Genomic DNA, 19,991 nt, shown 5'->3' on the forward strand with positions numbered 1-19,991 from the left:
GATTAAAAGTTGGATATAAAAATGCCATTGTTTTTTGAAAAATCTAATAACCATTAATATTAAAGAGTTGAAGACTTGTGCTTTTATTCCCTGAAATTTTACTGTGATTTGGCCCTAACCTTATAAATGCATGAAGGGGAATTTAAAGACACACAAAAATATAACAGTAGAGTTTTGTTTGTATTGTACTATAACTTTCACTTCTTTTACAAATTCAAAATATCAAAGAAAAACTTTGAAATGCTTTACCTAGTAACTAAAACAGAAACAAATGTAACTGTGTGTGGTTATTTATCTGTAGTTGGTAAACTTGGAACTACGTTAATTGTAAGTGAAGTATGTTATTTTTCACGTTGCTTAAATACAATCTCTCTCATACTTACAAATTGCATACCAAAAGGTTTGTTTAAATAGATAGTTATGGTGTAGGAATATTTCACTATGTATAATATTTGAATTAGTATTTACTATTCTGGTTTATTATAGTTTAGTGGTGTATTAAACCTTGTATATCTTAGTGATATTTCAAGTTTTTAAGTTGGGTGAAATAGTTTCTAACAACTGAATTCACTATGACACCATATATGTTTTTAAGCAGTCACCATTTTGCTAGTGGCAAGTACTTGTTTGAGACATTAAACTAGTGGTTTCCACACTTTTCACTGTAAGTACCCTAACCCATTTAACTTAATTACATATGTCCCTACTGCCACATGAAATTATTTTTTTGTATTCTGTTGTTATTACCTTAATTATTCTTCATTTGGTGAAACTATTGTAACACCTCTAGCAACCTACCATGACACAGTTTGGAAACGACTGCATTAAAGTTAGTGTTTGTGTGTGTGTAATTTTATTGTTCTAATCTGCTTCACTTGTGCAAAGTTATTTGAAAAATTCATGTGGATGCAAAGTAAATGATTGTTGCTCAAAGTAAAAAGTAAATTTTATTTTCATTATTTGACCTTATAAATCCAGTTATTATCACAATAATACTAGAATTGTCAGTTTACATAAACTTTTTAAGGAAATTGTTACCTCATTTCAGAATTTGGACCTGCTTACTGAAGACTTTTGTACAAAACTTAATGATCAGGTGTCCATGCCACTCAACTCTTACATGAACCAGTTCCCTGAAATGCGAGTGAGTTTTTTCTGTGAAACAGAATTAATTTGCTGTAAATAAATTGAGATTGTTATTACTTTATTTATGATTTTTATTTTAGAATTTGTAGATTACTGATTATTTTTTTATTACCTATTTTATTAGCTGTTATTACCTTAGTTGTAATTTTTATTTTAGAATTTATAGATTACCAATTGTTTAGTGATATTTTTGTTACCTGTTTTATTATCTGTCATTACCTTAGTTGTAATTTTTATTTAAAAATTTGTAGTGTGCTAATTATTTCATGAAATTTATTACCTGTTTTAGTATCTGTTATTGCCTCAGTTGTAATTTTTATTTTAGAATTTGTAGACTACTAATTATTTTATGAAATTTATTATCTGTTTTATTATCTGTTATTACCTTAGTTGTATTTTTTATTTTAGAATTTGTAGTGTATTAGTTATTTTGTGAAATTTTTTATTACATGTTTTATTATTTGTTATTACTTTACTTGTAATTCTTATTTTAGAATTTGTAGATTACTAATTATTTTGTGAAATTTTTATTACTTATTATCTGTTATTACCTTAGTTGTAATTTTTATTTTAGAATTTATAGGGTGCTAATTATTTTGTGATATTTTTGTTTTTAATCTTTACTTCAAATGTTACAATGTTCAAAGTTACTTGGGTTATTTATGAAACATAGTTATGTTTTTATATAAAGATTATATTTTAACAAACATATTTTAATTTCTCAGTCGAAAATAGCCAAACGGAATAGGAAAGTGATTGATTACGATAGCAGCAGGCACAATTTAGAAGCTATAATTCACTCTTCTAAGAAAAGAGATGAAATGAAAATAGCAAAGGTGGGTTAATCATTTAGATCATTAATTAAAAACGTTATTGAGGAATTATTTCACTGTTAATGTATTTGTATGCTCTGTTTTTGGACAGAACTGGTATCTTATAGATTTTGCAAAAATTTGTTTTATAATATTAAGTAGTTATTTGTAGTTACAGTTGAATTATTTGTTTTGAGAATTTCATTCTTGGCATTCCACGAGTTTTAGCCTCTCTTCTTATATGTTAGTTTTTATTGTGTGCTTACTGCTTGAGGAAATTGTATGTTTTCATACAATAGTTTAAAAAGCTATATATGATTTGTCTGTTCCTATTCCATCTCGACAGCTCTTGGTGGATGTTAGTTTTCATCTTATGCTTACTGTTGAAGGTAATTGTGTTCTTTCATACAATAGTTTATAAAGCCTCTTAACTACATTTGTATATTTTGTCTTGAATATCTTAGATAAATTATTGTTTACTTAAGTCACTTGTATGTGTTTTTCAGAAGTGTAAGCCTCTACATTCCAGAAGGCAGGTTCAGTCCATGTATGAAGCAGTGTGTCAGAGTTAAAATTTGATGTTTAAACCATTAAATGTAATTCTCTTCCCAAGTTTTTTTTTATATATTTATTTGTTCTTCAAAGTATTAGTTATTTTATTACTTTTGTTCTTGGAAGTCAGGCTGGCTTCACATGTACGGGGACAGTTAGCAATTGGATGTTTAGAGTTTGATACAGTTTTTTTCCTACATTGAAATACTTTTCTGTTTTAGCATGTTAGAACAAAAACTATTTCATAGTATTTCCAAAAATTGATTTATTTAGGCAAGAGAGCACCTAGATGAGGCTAAGCGTTTATATGAAGTTCTGAATAAAGAACTACACGATGAGCTACCAGCATTGTATGACAGGTGAGCCTTAAGTTTAGCATAAATTTCATATCACAGTTAGAAAGTAATGAGTGACAAAGAATTTCACAATTTGTCCTGGATCCAAAAGTATGTTTTTTAATTATATAGTTGGAAATTTTATTTTTGAACTACTGGTTTTAGTTTCATTTCCATGAGAAAATATTAAGCATTGCTGCACTAGAATATTTAATTATCAAACTTTTTTGTATCATAAGTTTTGTCAGATAAGTTCCATAAAAACTGTTGTGTAGGTACCATTAAACTAATAAATGTGGCACCAAAATGTAATAGAAAACCATTAAGTTTTTCACAAGTTCTAAACTGTATTACACTATGTAACATTTTTCCTACTATATTATATTATATGGCATTTGTTAGGTAAACCCCAGCAAAAATAATTTTTTAATTTGACATATTATTTCAAATGCTCATAAATTTCCTCAATTTGTATTTAAAATTTATCATAAAAAGGATTTCAATCTTTTTCAGTAACAGTGTTTTCTTTGACTGCAGTGAAAATAAAACATCTGTGAATTAAATTCCCAAAGTCTGGAATCTTGGACATAAAGTAGAACTAACAGTTGTATAAATTAATGTTAGTTAGCCCCATCAAGAAGCAAAACTGACAATTATTTGAAAAACTGTTAGTTGCTCCTTGTCAGAGTATTTTTATATATCACCAAACATCTTGATTCCAAAGAAAGCTGTACTTCTGTTTTTACTGCCGTGTCAGTTCTTTATCACATAGGTTTTTCATATTTTACCATATTGTGCAGCATTTCAACATGGATTCATTTGTAAGATTCATGTCTGTTTAGAAAATCCTTGCACATGCTTGATAATTTATCAGTTTTGTTTTTTATTCTTTTTGTGGCCTGTTTCTCCATAATCTCTGTGAACTTCTAGTTTGGTGTTTGTGCTTATGTTACTTTTCTTTCTCATCATTCCTGATTATTAACTTTTTGTTTGTCACGGAAATTTATCTTTTAAGAGCACTGTTTCAATTCAGAGCCTAATTTTATTTTTGTATTGCAACTATCAGGTGATGTGACAAATGTAAATCCAAAAACTAGATTATTGTTGGATATTTGTCATGTACATCTGACCCAGGATTTTGTTGGATATGCTATCTCATTATTATGACTTTTTAAGGTATTGTTTTGGTAATTTTTATTTTGAGTGCTAATTATTTTATAAATCATCTTTGTTAGGTGTTTTTTTTATCAGTTAATATATACATTGGTTCACTGTATATATACTAGTTAGGAAAATAATAGTTTTTATGTTATTTCTTGTTCTCAATTATGCCTATATGGTGTAAAATTTTTAAACCATAACATTACACTATCTAAGGTTAAAAAACTCAGTTATTGGATATTCAAATGAACTACAAGCATGAAAATTCATATATGTGATATTCATTACAGAATTTGCAAAAATAGCATACAGATAATTTGTTTTTCAAACCCACTGAATCAGCTGATCTTGTAACATGGATGTGTATTAGTTAGAGAGGTCTCCAAACTGTGATCACATATAGTTTATAATGGGTTCCATGAAACTATAGTATTGGCTACAAAGTATAAAGTAAATTTTACCTATCTAGATCTTGGTACAGAAAAATAGCATGTTTTCTATAATTATAGGTCAGGTAAGCTAAAGTGTGCAATTTCATTATGCTTGCATGTTTTAAAAACATAAACTGTTGTGAAAAGTATTATTTGACAACTAGAACACATTATGATTGGGTGAGTAAAACCTTTAGACTTGTGAAACAATCTTTGAAATACTAAATTGGTTTGGCTTCATATGTAAGTGTTTTTTTCATTTCTGCTCTTTGATTTAAAAAAAAAAAATGTACACCCCAAAATTGTAAATAAAATTTAAATTGGTGTATAACATCAGGTTTTCTCAAAATATTCCTGTTATATAAAGCACAAATATTGAAACCAGACTTTTAGTATTATAAATCTTAATGCTTGACCACTTAAGGGATCCATATTGTGAGGGGGAGATAAATGGATATTCATTACCTGTTTTGTCCGATTCAGCCAGTTTTCAATGAAATATTATCTTTTGTAGTTAGGTTACCTATTTTCACTGTTATTTAACTACATTTGAAATGTATCCTATTTTATATTGTGGTGTAAATGGATATGCAGATTCTTACCTTGTTATGATAATTATTTACAAACAGTAACATTTTGTATCTTAAATAGCAAGTATTAAACTATCTAAACTACAAATAAAACCTTAAGTTGGTCAAGTGCAAGAAATATAGGAATATATGATGGAGTTTTTGTAACTGTGCATGTTAAGCAAAACCTTGCTATCTTCATCTCTTTTTTTAAATCCTTTGTCTTTGATTACCTTTTTTCTCCAGCCGTATCGCATTCTTAGTATCAAACCTTCAGTCTTTATTCTCAGCCGAAGCTGCCTTCCATGGAGAGTGTACGAAGGTGCAAACACAGCTCAGTGATTTGATGGAGAGGCTGGGGACAGAATATCATAAGGGTAGTTACAAATCACACAAGTCTAGGAAGGTACACACTGTTAAAAAGTAAGGAACTTTTGTTGTTTTTTTATTTGTGATATGTGTTCTTTGTTTTGTTTATATGCCAGTAAGCTTTTAAAGAAGTTTGTGTTAAAACATTTTTTTGCTCTTTTGAGAAATGGGTAAAGTTATCAAAAAAAAAGATGTGAATATGAGGGACATTTATTAACTTTCTGTATGAAATGGGTAAATTGATCTATCTTGCAAATGTGAAATTTTATGTATTGTAACTTGAAACTCTTGACTCTGGGTATCTTTTCTATGTCGCTTACAGCAGTGACTTTTTACTGAACACCCAACAAGCTTTTCTTGCAAACTATTGTCTTTAACCACCAAATATAATCATACAGTAATAAGATACCTGTACACTAAAATATGCTCTTTGTATTGATTATAAACATGTCTATCAGGCAAGTAGACATGATGTTGATAATTGATTTGAAGTATATGAAAATGTGGGACGGTGTTCTCTAGTAGATTTAAAAAAATTAATGGTATGTTGGTAAATCAGTAAGCTAGAAGATTCAAATTATGTATTGTCATTGTGTATAATTTATGTTTCTGGTTGGTTTTGAACTTCCATACTGATGTTGGAAAGTTCTGAAAGGAAAAAAATCGAAGCTCAGATGTGTTATATGACACAGGAAGGTGAAGAAAAATGGCAGTTAAGACTTTTGTAATATTAAGATTTTAATTATAAGCCATGTTTTGTTGTCAAATGTTAATATGGATACAAAACCAAATGAATATACTATCACCCAAAAATCCAGAAGCAAGTTTTAAATATTACTGTAAGATTGGTTCCAGGTAGTTCAGAATCTTACAAAAAATTACTTGATTCAAAAGGCAAAGAATAAAAGTTATCTGCATTAACTCTCTGTGTATGAGCTAGGTCATTTTGACTGAACTTATCACCATGTTCATCGACTGTAACTCTGAATGTACTAAGTGTATCTTTGTGGAATTTGTAAAGTTTCATCAAATATTACTTACAACTCTGTTACATGCAAGAAATAATCTTTTGATAAAGTATTTGTACTAGAGATTTATATATAAATTTATAGTCATAATAAAAATGGTTTTTGTACTAAGATTAAAAATACTTCTCTTCATCCTACAGTTTTCATATTACATTATCTGTGGAACATTTTTTTCAATAAAACTTTGTATTTATCCTTAATTTTTTACCCTAACACTAATTGTATAGAAAAAGAAAGAAAAAAACAGAATTAAAATCATTACTTTATTTATTACTAATATTACCTTTATGTGCATTTTATAATGCAAATATGAAATCTCTAAATTACTAAAATTTAAACTTCCTGGTATGGGTAAGAAAAGGTGTGCATTTCATGATGTTTTACAAAATTACATTTAAGACGTAATTAAACTGCCATGTTATCAGTTTATATGCTTATAAATGTGCAATCAAAGTATAGTTAATAAAATAGATTATGATATACAAGTTTTAATATTTTCTTTTAAAAGGAAACATTTAAAAAACTGTCTGTGTAAAGTGATTTTTTTCCCTCTGTAATGCCAATTTTCTATTTTTTCTTCACCCCTCAATGATGTCCTGAGTTTAACATAAATTACTGATTATATTATAGATTTTACTAAGGTATAGTATTACAATTATAATGCTCAATCTTTGTTTACATAAATATAAACCAGAAAGTTAAACTTCCTTGCTGTACCTTCCTGTTACATCTTTTCACAAATTATCAGTAATACTCTCTGTTGTTTGTTATCACATCATTCGTAATGAACAGAAAAACAAAGTTTTAATTCAGCAAATGATGTATAATGCTAGCTTATTCATAGTATAGATTTTTAATTATTTTATCTTAAATTTAAAGTTGCTACCACTAAGCTCAGAACCATTTTAAGGCACATATGCCTTGGTTAGAAAGCCATTTAAATTACAGAAGTTGTAGGTTATTGTTTGTTTTACACAGTATGTTCTTAAATGTGTATTTCAAATATAGATGTTTTAATTGTATGTAATATTTTCACAAAGAACTAAGGTTTCGTCAGAAAGAAACAACAAAAACCAAGAGGACAAATGTAATTATATACCTCACTCAGTTTTGAATGTAAGCCAGTAAAACCTCATAACATACACAGTAAATGATGCCTGAGCAGATAGATTTAACTTTGAATTTTTTATACAAAAGACTTCTAATGTTTATTAAAAGCTAGCCAAATTTTGTGAATGTGCAGATAATGCATTAATCACTTCAATATGTATATTTTTATGGTTGCAATGCTGTAATAAAGACAGTCTGTTTAAGAGAGACACCAGACTTTCTAACTTAAGTTATAAATAGGCCTAAAAAATTCTCATAGCAGAAAAATTCAATAAAACTGAAGTTAAATGGCTACTTTAAAGGTGGCAAAACAAACTCACCACATAAAATAATCTTGTAAATAGTTTTATCTCAGGAAAGCAAGAATGGAGGTTCTAGATTTATATTCTTGCTACACATGAAAAAACTATAAAAGTCAAAATTATTTTTGAACAAAATAACCCTGATTGGAACCTTGTACATTCTAAAAAGTAGTTATATTTATTTTTGCCAATTTGTATTTTTCAATCTTCAATTTCACAATTTGATATAACTGCTTGTATCTCAGCTTTGAGAAACCACAGACTAGTGACTTAAACTGATGATGTGAGTTCTTTTTCTGTTATTTTCAACTGTATAGGCCAGTGTAGCTTTCAGTCTAGTGAGACCTGTGCTGTATTGAAATTGAATATAGGTAAATTTGATGATATGCTGCTAAAAGAAAGGAGCTTGTGAACAAATTCTTCCACAGTTACAGTTCTGATATTTTTAAAGCTTGCTTTATCATTTTGTACTTCCTACCAGCTATGATGCTGTAGTATGATAGGAAAAGATGTGTTCACATAGAACAAAATACTTAATTTTTTTAATTGCAAATTTGATTTGATTTCAATGTAGTTAGATCATTTGAAAATTGGCCATTTCAAGTTCTGTTTCACTGGCAAGGCTGTTTATTTGATGGGTCACAGTTAAACTAAGCTGTATAATAGGCTTAAGTGTGAGTAGCTGTTTGTATAGGCAAAAACTAATCATTGACATGTAAAAAGAGATGTATAAATAACCAGTTCAAAATAAAGTTGAAATTTACAGTGTTATAGATACAAACTTTACTGGTAAGTTTTACAATGAAGGTACTCATTTCTCAGTTCTTAAAAAAAAAGAAGCATGTTACAGTGACAATTTTTGATGTCTCAAAAATGTGAATTCATGCAAATACCACATTTTAGTTAGTGAAAGTTACAGAAGTAATTATTCTTTATAAACATGCAAACTATTTGCTGTTAATTATCAAATACAGCTAATCTTTTCATTTTAATTCAAGTGTGAATGTCCTTCGTGAATTTCAATACATCAGATCTGTAAGCTTCAACTAGCATAGTGGATTTATAATTATTTAACTCATGAAAATATTGTCTTAGATTTCATATGTTCTGTACAATAAGTGAAAATGATATCTAGTAATACAAATTTTTCACAGCGAAATTGATGCAAGACAGTATGAAGAAATAGAATTCAAGAGAAATTCTTTAGAAAAGCAAAAAAATGCTTCCTTGAATGCCCCAGTTTCATCTGAGAAGAAAGGTAGTTTAACCACAATCTGTTGTAACCTTTTGTTTTATGTTTGTATGTTGTAGATGTATCCTTTTTGTGTGTGTTGTGTATCCATACACCCATATGCATACATATTTATGTAGTATCTTTCACAATTTCTTTTCTGTTTTTAATGTTGAATACTTTTGAAGAGGAGTCTTATGTGCAAAGACATGTTTGAATTTTTGAAGAATGCTTGTTTTTGACTTTTGAAGAACAATTTGATGAGTTTGTATGAATTTTGACATTTCTGATGTGTCTACTCAACAGTTTTGATGGTTTTGTTTTTAATATAAATTTGCTATATGAGTTGTGATTGAAGTATGTGAGTGATCTCATGTTGTTATTCCTCTGCAGGAAGTGACAGAACATGTTATATCACAACTAATCCATCATATTTGTTTTTTTGTTGCTTTTTTCACGAATGGATTTACTTTCAATGACAGTTTAGCAGGTCATTATAGTTCTGCAACATGACAAAATGTGTCCAGCTTGGACAATTTATGACATAACTTGTCATTGAATATAACAAATGACAATAACTTTCACTAATCTCTTTAGGGCCAAGCAACGTCTCTAAATCTGAAAATTCATAGTTCATGACTCATTACTAACAAAAATAAGTTTTACAATTTGGGACCATGTATGTGTTGGAACAATAATGGTCATAAGAATATTTAAGAGGATATGGTGAAATGTAGAAAAAAATCATAAGAAATGGTGTATGTTAAAACTAAATGTATCAGCCATTACTGAAGTGAATAAAAGTTTCATTAATGTTAGCTACTGACCTGAAAGTATTAACGACTTGAATAACTCTAGAAGGTTGTACCTAAATCAGTTAAATCATATTACTCACTAAAGTTTTTAGTTAAAGTGATGTATTACAAGATTTGTTTCTTTATTACTGCAGTTATAGAGTATTCATTCATGCTTTCAAAGTTTTGTTAGCATTTGTGTTATTGTATTCTTTTGGCTGGTGCCAAGTGTGCTTTGGTGCTAGACCTTCTGAAGATTTTGTAATAATATTAAAATAATAAAATAATAATGTAATTACTCCATTTTGTTATACCTTAAGAAGGTGTCAGTCTAAGGAATTAGTAGTTTTTATTTTTGTTTTTTCCAATGCTAATTAGCTAAACACACCATGAAAAAAATAAGTCCTAGTTACACTGTCTTGCCGTCATAGAATGGTTTAAGAAAGCATTTGTTTAATCAATAGAACACAGCCGTGGAGATGTGCCAGTGGCTTCAAAAAATTCTCTCTCTGATGAAATAGTATCTCCACCTTACAGGGAGACAGACAAAGAATATGAACCAGTTGGTCCAGAGGTTAGAGTTTTTCTGTGTATGTTGTGAAAGATTTTATTTTTAGAATTGTAGCTAATTTCTTAGTTGCCTTAAGGATGTTACTATGTGGAAAATGCATATGAAGTTTAAGAATATATATATATAAAATATATTAATTAAATAAATTAGATTAATTATATATTATGTTAAATATAATTTATAAATACATATATTTATTTATTTAGCATTCCGTCACCTATGAACTCTTGTGTTAACCATTGAGGTTGGTACATCTGTATTGATATCGTGTACTTAAAGGCATGTGTTCAAGGCTGTGAAGGCCCAGCATTGCCAAGAGGTTAAGGCATTTCTCAGCATTTTAAGTAGACCCCCCGCTAGTACAGCGGTAAGTCTACAGATTTACAACACTAAAATTAGGAGTTTGATTCCTCTTGGTGGGCTCAGCAGATAGCCTGATGTGGCTTTGCTATAAGAAAAAACACACACCCTACCAGTAGCATAAAGTCATCTATTTAGGCTCGGCATGGCCATATGGGTAAGGCGTTCCACTCGTAATCTGAGGGTCGCGGGTTCAAATCCCTGTCACACCAAACATGCTTGCTCTTTCAGCTGTGGGGGTGTTATAATGTTACAGTCAATCCCACTATTCATTGGCAAAAGAGTAGCCCAAGAGTTGGCAGTGGGTGGTGATGACTAGTTGCCTTCCCTCTTGTCTTACACTGCTTTCTTTGGGATGGCTAGTGCAGATAGCCCTGGAGAAGCTTTGTATGAAATTCAAAACAAACCAAGGCTGAGAAAAGTGTTGTTCAAATGTAAAATCATAGGAAATATTTTGAAATGCTTCCTTGCATATTTAAGTGTCCATTATGTTGATAAGTGTCGAGTGTTGGAGAATTGGGATCGCTGAATAAATTCTTAATTGCTTGATAATTTCTGTAGCTTCGTGCCTGTGGATTTAAAGAATCGTTAATGAAATGTAATGAACATTGCATTTGTATTGGAGAATGCTTGGCTTGGCACTTGATCATTTTCAAGAAGAAGAAATATCAAATTTTGTTTTTGAAAGACATATAATGAATGTATATAGGTTAAGTACCTTATATTAAAATGATTTTGGGTCTTTATAACATAATTAACAGACCATGTTGCTCTATATGATGAATGAGCATCTTGACACTAGTGTTGCAGCATAGATTTCATTGCCATAGGCTTCTTTTTGAGGCTTTTATGTTCTAAGCCTACTCTCAGATGTTTTCCATAATCTATCTTGTTTAAAAGGATGATGGTTTCCCAGCAGCATGTTTAATAACCTGATTGCACACAAGTGCATGGGTATGTCTTTGTGTAGAGTAGCATGAATATACCTGTTTGTTACTGCAGGTTTTTCAGGTGTGTGTTTAACAATTATGTCATAGAAACAACTTGTGACATGTGTTGATTATGTATATGAAATAGTTTTGTAGTCATTTGATGTCTGTGTAACAAATGAAAATGTTCAGGTTGATTGTTTTAAGGGAATTTTTATTTTATTACTAGATATTTTATTCTTAGTATTTTTTCACAGTGCAGTAAAGATGAAGCTTCATATTGAAATTTATATAATTTATCTGACCAAGCATAACCTTGTGGTCAGTATGTTGGACTGTGAATCTGTAGGTCAATGGTGTAGTTGTATTGCAGTTTCATTTGCTATCCAAACATTTTTTACGTTATTGGTTTGGCAATATTTGGAGCATTGTGCTCAGGCTTGAGCTCCTTACTTTAAGAAGAACATTGAAGTGTTCTAAAGGGTTCAGAAGAGGGTTTCTAGGATGATACCTGAATGGAAAGGTTGTCATATGAGGATAGGTTAAGAACTCTGGAATTATTTCTCCTTGATAAAAGAAGAGTTAGAGGGATATAATTGTTTAAGATCAATAAGAGAATTGATAGTATTAATGCATCATGTTTTTTTTCATATTTAAGGGTGAGAATGATAAGACTAGGAGACAGGGTAAGGGTCATCTTCAACTAAGAAAGCTTAGTTTTTCTAATTGGGTGGTTGGTCATATTTGTTGGATGTAGTTAACTTAAAGGATAATTTGATAAATATTTGATTGATAAGGGCTGGCTTTGAGTGTTTCATTTTCATTTTAAAGTTACGTTAATTGGATAGGAAGGCCTAGATTGACCAACAGGTCCCTTGTCGTCTATATATATATATATGTATATATATATATACACATGGATGTTCCATTGCTGCAAAACCACACTCCTTGCTTTGTGGGCATGGTGTGTTAAATTTCACTATTCAGTTACAGTAGCCCAAAGGCTTGGTGTTGTTGGCTAGTTGTCTTCCTTCTAATCTATGAGATTAAAATTAGGGACAGCTACTATATATATATAAAAGTTCTGTGTAGCATTGTATGATTATCTGTAACAGGCAAAATGTTTTAGTATTCATAGTCTTTTATAATTACTGTTCAGAATAAGGTTGTATCTTTTGTCTAATATTACTTCAGTGTATTACATTCTTTTAAGATATTTAATACATGCTACATTTTTTTTCCTCATTGTAAATCAAATGTTTTAGATACAGATATTAGTGTGTATAATAAGTGTAATAGTTTTGCTTTTTTGGCTGAACAGAACAACAGTGATGAACCAGTGAGGTCTATTGATCCCAAGAAGCTTGAAGAGCTATACGATATCCCTGTGGGAGCAACAACAACAGGCCTTCCACCTGGTGTTTTTTATCGGGTAAAACTTGATATTTGTTATTCGAGTTTTCAAAAACTGTCTTCAATCTATATTTAAGATGTTTTTATGTATTTAACCTTATGACATATTAGCTGTAAACAGTGCTTAGGAAAAACTGGACCTTTCTTGAAAACAGTTTTGGTTGAAAAAGAAACTACATTTATGAAGTTAACTATCGCCTTACGTGATATTTTAATGTGCTTATTAGATGAAAAATCTGAAGTGTTGAACATGACATGTACTTGATTTGTTTTGGATTAATGTAATACAACATTAAAAGTATGTTAACCCTTTTGAGATAGGTTATGGGTAAAAAGCTGTCTTTCAATCTGTTGACTTGCATTCAAAATTTTATTGAACTACTATTTTATTATAATGAATTTATCTCCTTAAGTGTGGTATCAAGCTGTAGATTATAATTAAAATTTTCATATTATACATTATTTAATTTTTTTTAATTTAAAAGTATATATTAAACAACACCTAAAAACATTGATTTTTGTGTGTCACGTGGTATGTTTAATGTAGCACTGGTTCAGATTAGATGTTTGTGTTGTCAAAATACAAAGTCTGTAGTTTTGTATGAAATAGGAACTCAAATTACCAATATTGACAACCTAGAATATAATATAAAAATTATTTTATCTTGTCTGTTTGCTGAGCTATATTTAGTGAATCAAACACAGTGACCCCCACTTGCCTTTATCCGTTTTTGTAAACTTCCCTTATATACACTTCCATATATGACATGCATAAACAATTGGAAGCTCAGAATGTCCTTTTAGTGATTTTCTTAGCTATTTTTAAATATAATGGTGTCCTTTCTTTCGTTAGATACAAACCTTTGAGCTGGTAAGTTGAATTTTTAGTCTGTTTGTGATTTTGTAATTTTTTTAGATGCAAATACAGCTAAATTAGTAAACTTGATAAATTGTAATGGAATTCTGTGGTACTGATGAAATAATTTATTATTCTTTGGTTATCCAAATTTTAAAAATGATTTCATTGCACTTTCTCCATGTGCAAAACTTTTTTAAGGCTTAGAAAGCTAAGACAAGTAACAGTTGAGTGTAGGGTTGTAACGAAAGAGATAATTGTGTTTTTTATACTTTTAGTACTCTTCTGTGTTTTAAGAAAAGTTTAGGAATTTGTTTGTAAATATTAATAATCTTGTATACTTATATAAGTTATAATAATTGAAATGCAACCATATTTTATTGTATACAACTCCACTAAATCAAAGCCAGTCACTATGTAAAAATTAAAGGTTAGTTTTATATTATTGGATATAGAAATATAAATGCATAAAAGTCAGTATAATAAAAATCTATATAAATGTATAATATGAGATTTAAGCTATATATTCTAAACATTTATGTTTTTGTGTTATTATTTGTTGTTTTCTAAAAGGAAAAGGGGATAATTTATATTGACTTCCAAATTTTATATAGTGGGTACAAGATCAGTCAAATTGACTGAACTGACACAGATTTATTAGTGAAAATAACACAAAATATAGTTTTTTCTTAACAAATGTTTGATAAAACTATTTGGACATTATAAGGTTTTTGGATATGAAATTAAGAAATTTTCTGATGCACAAAAAGTATTTTTAATCTCAAAAAGAAAATGATTTTGCACGATATGCGACACGCTAAAATAAAATAGGCACGAGGAAAACATTCTTAACAAACCTTAAAACATAATTTTAAAAAATCTTATGTTTTATATATGAAAGTATTGTATTGTCTACTGATAATTTGCCAGATTTTATGAACTTGCACTTACTAATATAAAAGTAATAGAATGAAAACTATAAAAAGCACAAAATAGTTTTTTGGTTGGCCCCATGGATTGAGCTGTTCTGAAAGAGTTAGATAGGTAAAGTGTGACAATAGTGTAACATACAGAATTAATAATTTACATTTTTTCTTTTTGTCTGTGTTAGATTGTTGTTCCATTTCATTTTAAGCGTCTGAATGACCTTGTTATTTCCTTGTATTATTCTTGTGACAAAATTATCTCAGTTTCATCAGAATAAAAAACTTTTAAAGATCTGTAATTGAAGATTTTTCCAAATGAAAACTATGGGATTTTTGTAACACTAAAGTTTAAATTATTTATATTTCACTTCTGTAACATCAGAACCTGATTAATTTAACTATTAGGTTCGAGCCACATACAAGTATACAGCAGAAGATGAAGATGAATTAGACTTTGATTCTGGGGAGATCATTCAAGTGGTAGAATATGACGATCCTGATGAACAGGTGATTCAAGTACTCATACTGATATGATTGGTTGATTAAGATTGCTACTACAAATTTATCAGTACAATTTAATTGGAATATTTTAGAAGCTGATTAAGTAAAGTTTGAAGTGATAATTTTATTATTATAAAGTTTGAAGTGATAATTTTATTATTATAAAGTTTGAAGTGATAATTTTATTATTATAAAGTTTGAAGTGATAATTTTATTATTATAAAGTTTGAAGTGATAATTTTATCATTATAAAGTTTGAAGTGATAATTTTATCATTATAAAGTTTGAAGTGATTATTTTATCATTATTGCATTAATTTTGTCTCCTTTCTCCATGTGTTAGATTGTGTTTTTGTGAAATAAAAACTTCTTTGCTCACTTGCATCTGTAATTACTGTTAGGAATCTGTATAGATCCCTCAGGTTTTAGAACTTTATTTTTCAAACAACTGATTTACCAACTTGTGTAATTATGGGTTTATTTTTAAGGGTCCTTAGTAATGGAGTCACGTGAAGAAAATAAACATAAATATCATTGGTATTTCAGTTAATTCCACTAATTATTAAAACAGTGAATAATTTCATCCATTTTCTGTTTGTCAGTTCTGTACATTAAGTGTTTAGGAGATAAAACACAAATCATTCAGTATGATGCAGCATGTAACAAACTTACTACAATAAGTATTGGTTAGTGGCATATATATAAAACAAGTTGGTAACTTGAAGTTTAAAATAACAATTGGATATCTCTAGTGTTTCAAGCCCATTTTACTTCACTAAATAGCAATCTGAATTAAAGCTACTGATGCCGTTAAGCAGAAAGTACGACCAATCAAGGAAGGTATTAGGCCACTATGTCTCTCATTTCCTTTTCAGTTTCATCTCTGCTGAAAAATAAGTCTTTAACAGAAAGCAGGATAATTTTATGTAAACCCTGATCCAGCTATTATATAACATGATTGGGAACAGTGTTACTTTCAGCTAGAGATAAACTGAAAATCTTTGATTTATTTCAGATATTTGTTTTATATTGAAACTTGGATAAAAAGGAAGTGTTTATATTATTTCAAAGTGACCATAATAACAATAATAGTTCAATTAATAGGTTTATTACTAAAATTTACAAGAGATACTGATGAACAAAAAATTTCATTGTAGGAAGAAGGGTGGCTCATGGGCATCAAAGAATCAACCAACCAAAAGGGTCTCTTCCCAGCAAATTTCACTCGTCCCATTTAAAGTTTCCTGCAAAATGTTGTCTCAGGTCAAAGTTTATGGATACCTTGTTATTAAGGTTATCTGTACAATAGTACATGGAGTGTTCAAAAGTAACAAAAGAATCTGTGTTTGTGTGTGTATGTATGTGAAAAAACATAGGCTGAAAATATGCAGAAATTTATTGTTAGAAGTCATACATTGAAACATATATTCTGTTAACACTTTTTTTTTTACCTGCTACATTTTAGGATGGACATACCATGGTTTTAAAATTATGTTTCTCTATTTAACTGACAAAAATGGTTTAAATCATGGCTTTAATAGTATATATATATAAATATATATATATCTGTATTTTAAATTTATTTATTGTTGCTTAGTCTTGTTTGCTGTTATTAAAATGTATTATAAAATTTGTATGGTGTTCTAACCAAGTAAATTTTGTTATATAAAGCACAACTATTAAAACTCGTGATGATATGACTTAAGTTCTTGAGTTATATGATCATGCCATTGAACTAGCTTATATGTACTTAACACACTTTTGTGTGCTTCAAAAAATTATCATTTCTTGTTATAAAAAAACAAAAAACTAAAATCATAAGTAGTTCATAATTTGATATACCACCAGAATTTTTTTTTCACTTGTTATATCTTAAATTATTATCTGTAAGTGTCTTTAAATAATATAAGTAACCAAGATACACAAAACTTGGTAATTTTATGCCTAAAGACCGATTTACACAAAATAGGTTTGTTTGTTTTTGTTTTAATTTTATTGGTGCTATTGTTATTAATTATGGGTAGAAAATGTACCCTCAGGAAAAGGGTACTTAAACTGAAGTACTTTATTACACGTAATTGCACCTACCTACTGTTATTTGTTAACTTTATATGCCTTAAGTAACTCAACCAACCTTTTATACAAGGTCTTAAAATAAAAAAATTTGCGTGACAAAATGAGTAGTAACCATATATATAGTACAAAGATTTCTACAAAGATTTATTGTTATACAAAACAGTTTTTAGAAACAAAATATTGGTTAGGAAGATGTGTTAATACAATAATAAATTTAACTGTTTGTAAGATGTAACATAAAATGTTTTTTGTATGTCTATATCTCATCTAGACTGTTTCATAATTGTACTTCTATAATATTTTTTTAAGTGTTGGTATTGTATGAAGGATCACACAAATACCTTGTAACATCTGTGATTGCTATACACTAGAGGTTATATAACTACAAGCTGTTTTTAAGTTTGCAGACTGTATTAATGACAGACATTTGTTAAAAGGCAATAATTAAGATTCATTTAAAAAGAAGCATCTTAAAAGTAAATATTTCAAGAAGTCCTGTGATACTGTTGACATAAAATAAGGATTTAAAATAACACAATTATAACTGTGGAAAAGTGATTTGTTTGAATGTTATGAAGAAACATCTAGAAGTCTTATCTTTGGCTGTAGAACAGAACTGCTGTTTGTGGTAGTGAGATAATAGTTCTCCATCCCATATTTTTATTAGAAACCATCTTCAAACTGACCACTGGTACTAGTGTACTTATGTTCTATGGAGTTAATGGTCAGCTATCTCAAGTTTCAAATTAAAATGTGTGAGAGCTAATGGTGCATCCATCCCATGTTTTTTGTTGTAAGTAATCTTCATAAGACTGGTCATTAGCAGTAGTGTAATTTATGTACCAGGGAATTCATTGTTTGATATCCCAAGCATGTGGAAAGAAGTCCTAAGTGATTGACCATCATCACATATTTCAAATTCATGAATTAAGTTTCATATCAGTATCATGTATCTGCCCATTAATGTTAAAACAACACACATTAACTTTAAGATGTGGAATATTTTCATCTGTTATTTATGTTCTCATTAGTAATGACCTATGTTTGTGTTGTTGTTTTTTTTGTATAAATTATGTTGTTAGCCTTCATGGCTTGTTTGTTGCTTTATGTTTATGATGCTAAATTTTTTGTTTTCATACATAATAGGTAATGGGTAAACCTGACTGCTTGAAAAATTGAAACTTTTTAGTTGGGAATTTTAATAAATACCACAAGTGGTTTTCAGTGTAGCTTACCTTGTTAAATTTATTTTGTGTTAAGTCCTTATCAGAATAAAGGTTATTTTTTACACTTTAGGTATTGGGTAAGTTGAAAAATAGAAACTTTTTTAGATGTTGAAAAGTCTGTTGTATTTATAAATTTCATGTATAACTTTCAAGATGGCTATACCATTGCAGTTTACTTTGTTTCAAGTCCCTGTTATTGGAAGTGATGCTACTTTTATCCCTTATCTGAGATAAGTTATTGATTTTATATTTTAAAAACCAAATAAAACCTTATTTACACTGTTTGCTGTGGTACTGAAGTAATAAAAAAAATATTTCGTAGCTTAATTTTAGGTGTGCTGTAGTGTGATTGGTTAATGGTATTTACTTATTTTGTAACCTCATTTGACATTGAGAATGTTCTTGTTAAATGATTTTTTTTTTTTTTTACAATTTATTATTTTGAAATATTAATTTTGAAAGCATCTATAAATCAGTATTTGTGGTTTTGTTTTTATATTCAAACATTAATGTAACATTAATGATACATAAGGCTCTATAGTAAAGTTAGTATTATATCTATAGAACAAATAACAAATGTGTGTTTCTGAAATTTTGCCAGGACTGTAGTAATAAAACAAAATTTTATAAAGTGAATCAGTATTGAAATTTACTTGGAGGAGATCTGTTAATATTTATTTTCCTTAATCTGCAAAATGTAATAAGCAGCTTTAATGTAGGATATTTTTCCTTTTTGATAACCACAAACATTTTAACCTGAACATAACTTGGCTGTCAGTTGTTATATTAAGTGAAATATTTTTGTCATCTATGGCTGTTTATAATACTTAATGTAGGTTTTTAAATCATTAGTGTATGTGTGGGTTTGTCAGTCCTCTTGCTATAATCAACAAACATGCACAGTGAAAATTATTTAAAATAACATTTCTGACTGAGACAATTTAGGTTTCTAGAATTAACCAATAGAAATAAACCTGTATTTTCCTCACGTTTGTGTCTGAAATCCTTGTTATGACTTTGGTTACTCAAGAAAAATGTTACTTATTTGACATCTGTGGTACATTTCTGGGTTTTGAAGCTGGAAGGGAGGGTTTCAATCCATGCTATGCCACTAAATATTTCCTGAATTTAAACTATGGTAACATTGTAAGAATGACATTCAAATCCTTAGTGTAGATGCTGCTGTCTTTTTCTCTTGTCAGCTTTCCAAAATGGCATTAAGTTTACAACATTGATTCACTAAAACAGTTTAAACATTTGAGTTACTGTATTAATATATGTTAGTTATGTAGTA

General features: G+C 29.0%; 1 protein-coding gene across 1 annotated transcript in view; it reads left to right on the plus strand.

Moving 5' to 3' along the window:
- The window catches only part of LOC143225007 (myc box-dependent-interacting protein 1-like), a 33,942-nt gene extending 14,257 nt beyond the window's left edge, over nt 1-19,685 (plus strand). Inside the window, exons 6-14 of the mRNA XM_076453621.1 lie at nt 1,049-1,144; nt 1,872-1,982; nt 2,784-2,869; nt 5,253-5,429; nt 8,970-9,073; nt 10,305-10,414; nt 13,022-13,132; nt 15,301-15,402; nt 16,553-19,685. Coding sequence (XP_076309736.1) covers nt 1,049-1,144; nt 1,872-1,982; nt 2,784-2,869; nt 5,253-5,429; nt 8,970-9,073; nt 10,305-10,414; nt 13,022-13,132; nt 15,301-15,402; nt 16,553-16,633 — 978 coding nt within the window. The 3' untranslated portion in view covers nt 16,634-19,685. The remainder of the gene's footprint in view (nt 1-1,048; nt 1,145-1,871; nt 1,983-2,783; nt 2,870-5,252; nt 5,430-8,969; nt 9,074-10,304; nt 10,415-13,021; nt 13,133-15,300; nt 15,403-16,552) is intronic.
- The last annotated feature ends 306 nt before the right edge of the window (nt 19,686-19,991 follow it).

Source organism: Tachypleus tridentatus, chromosome 9 (assembly GCF_004210375.1).
Source record: "Tachypleus tridentatus isolate NWPU-2018 chromosome 9, ASM421037v1, whole genome shotgun sequence".
In the NCBI taxonomy this organism is placed as follows: domain Eukaryota; kingdom Metazoa; phylum Arthropoda; class Merostomata; order Xiphosura; family Limulidae; genus Tachypleus; species Tachypleus tridentatus.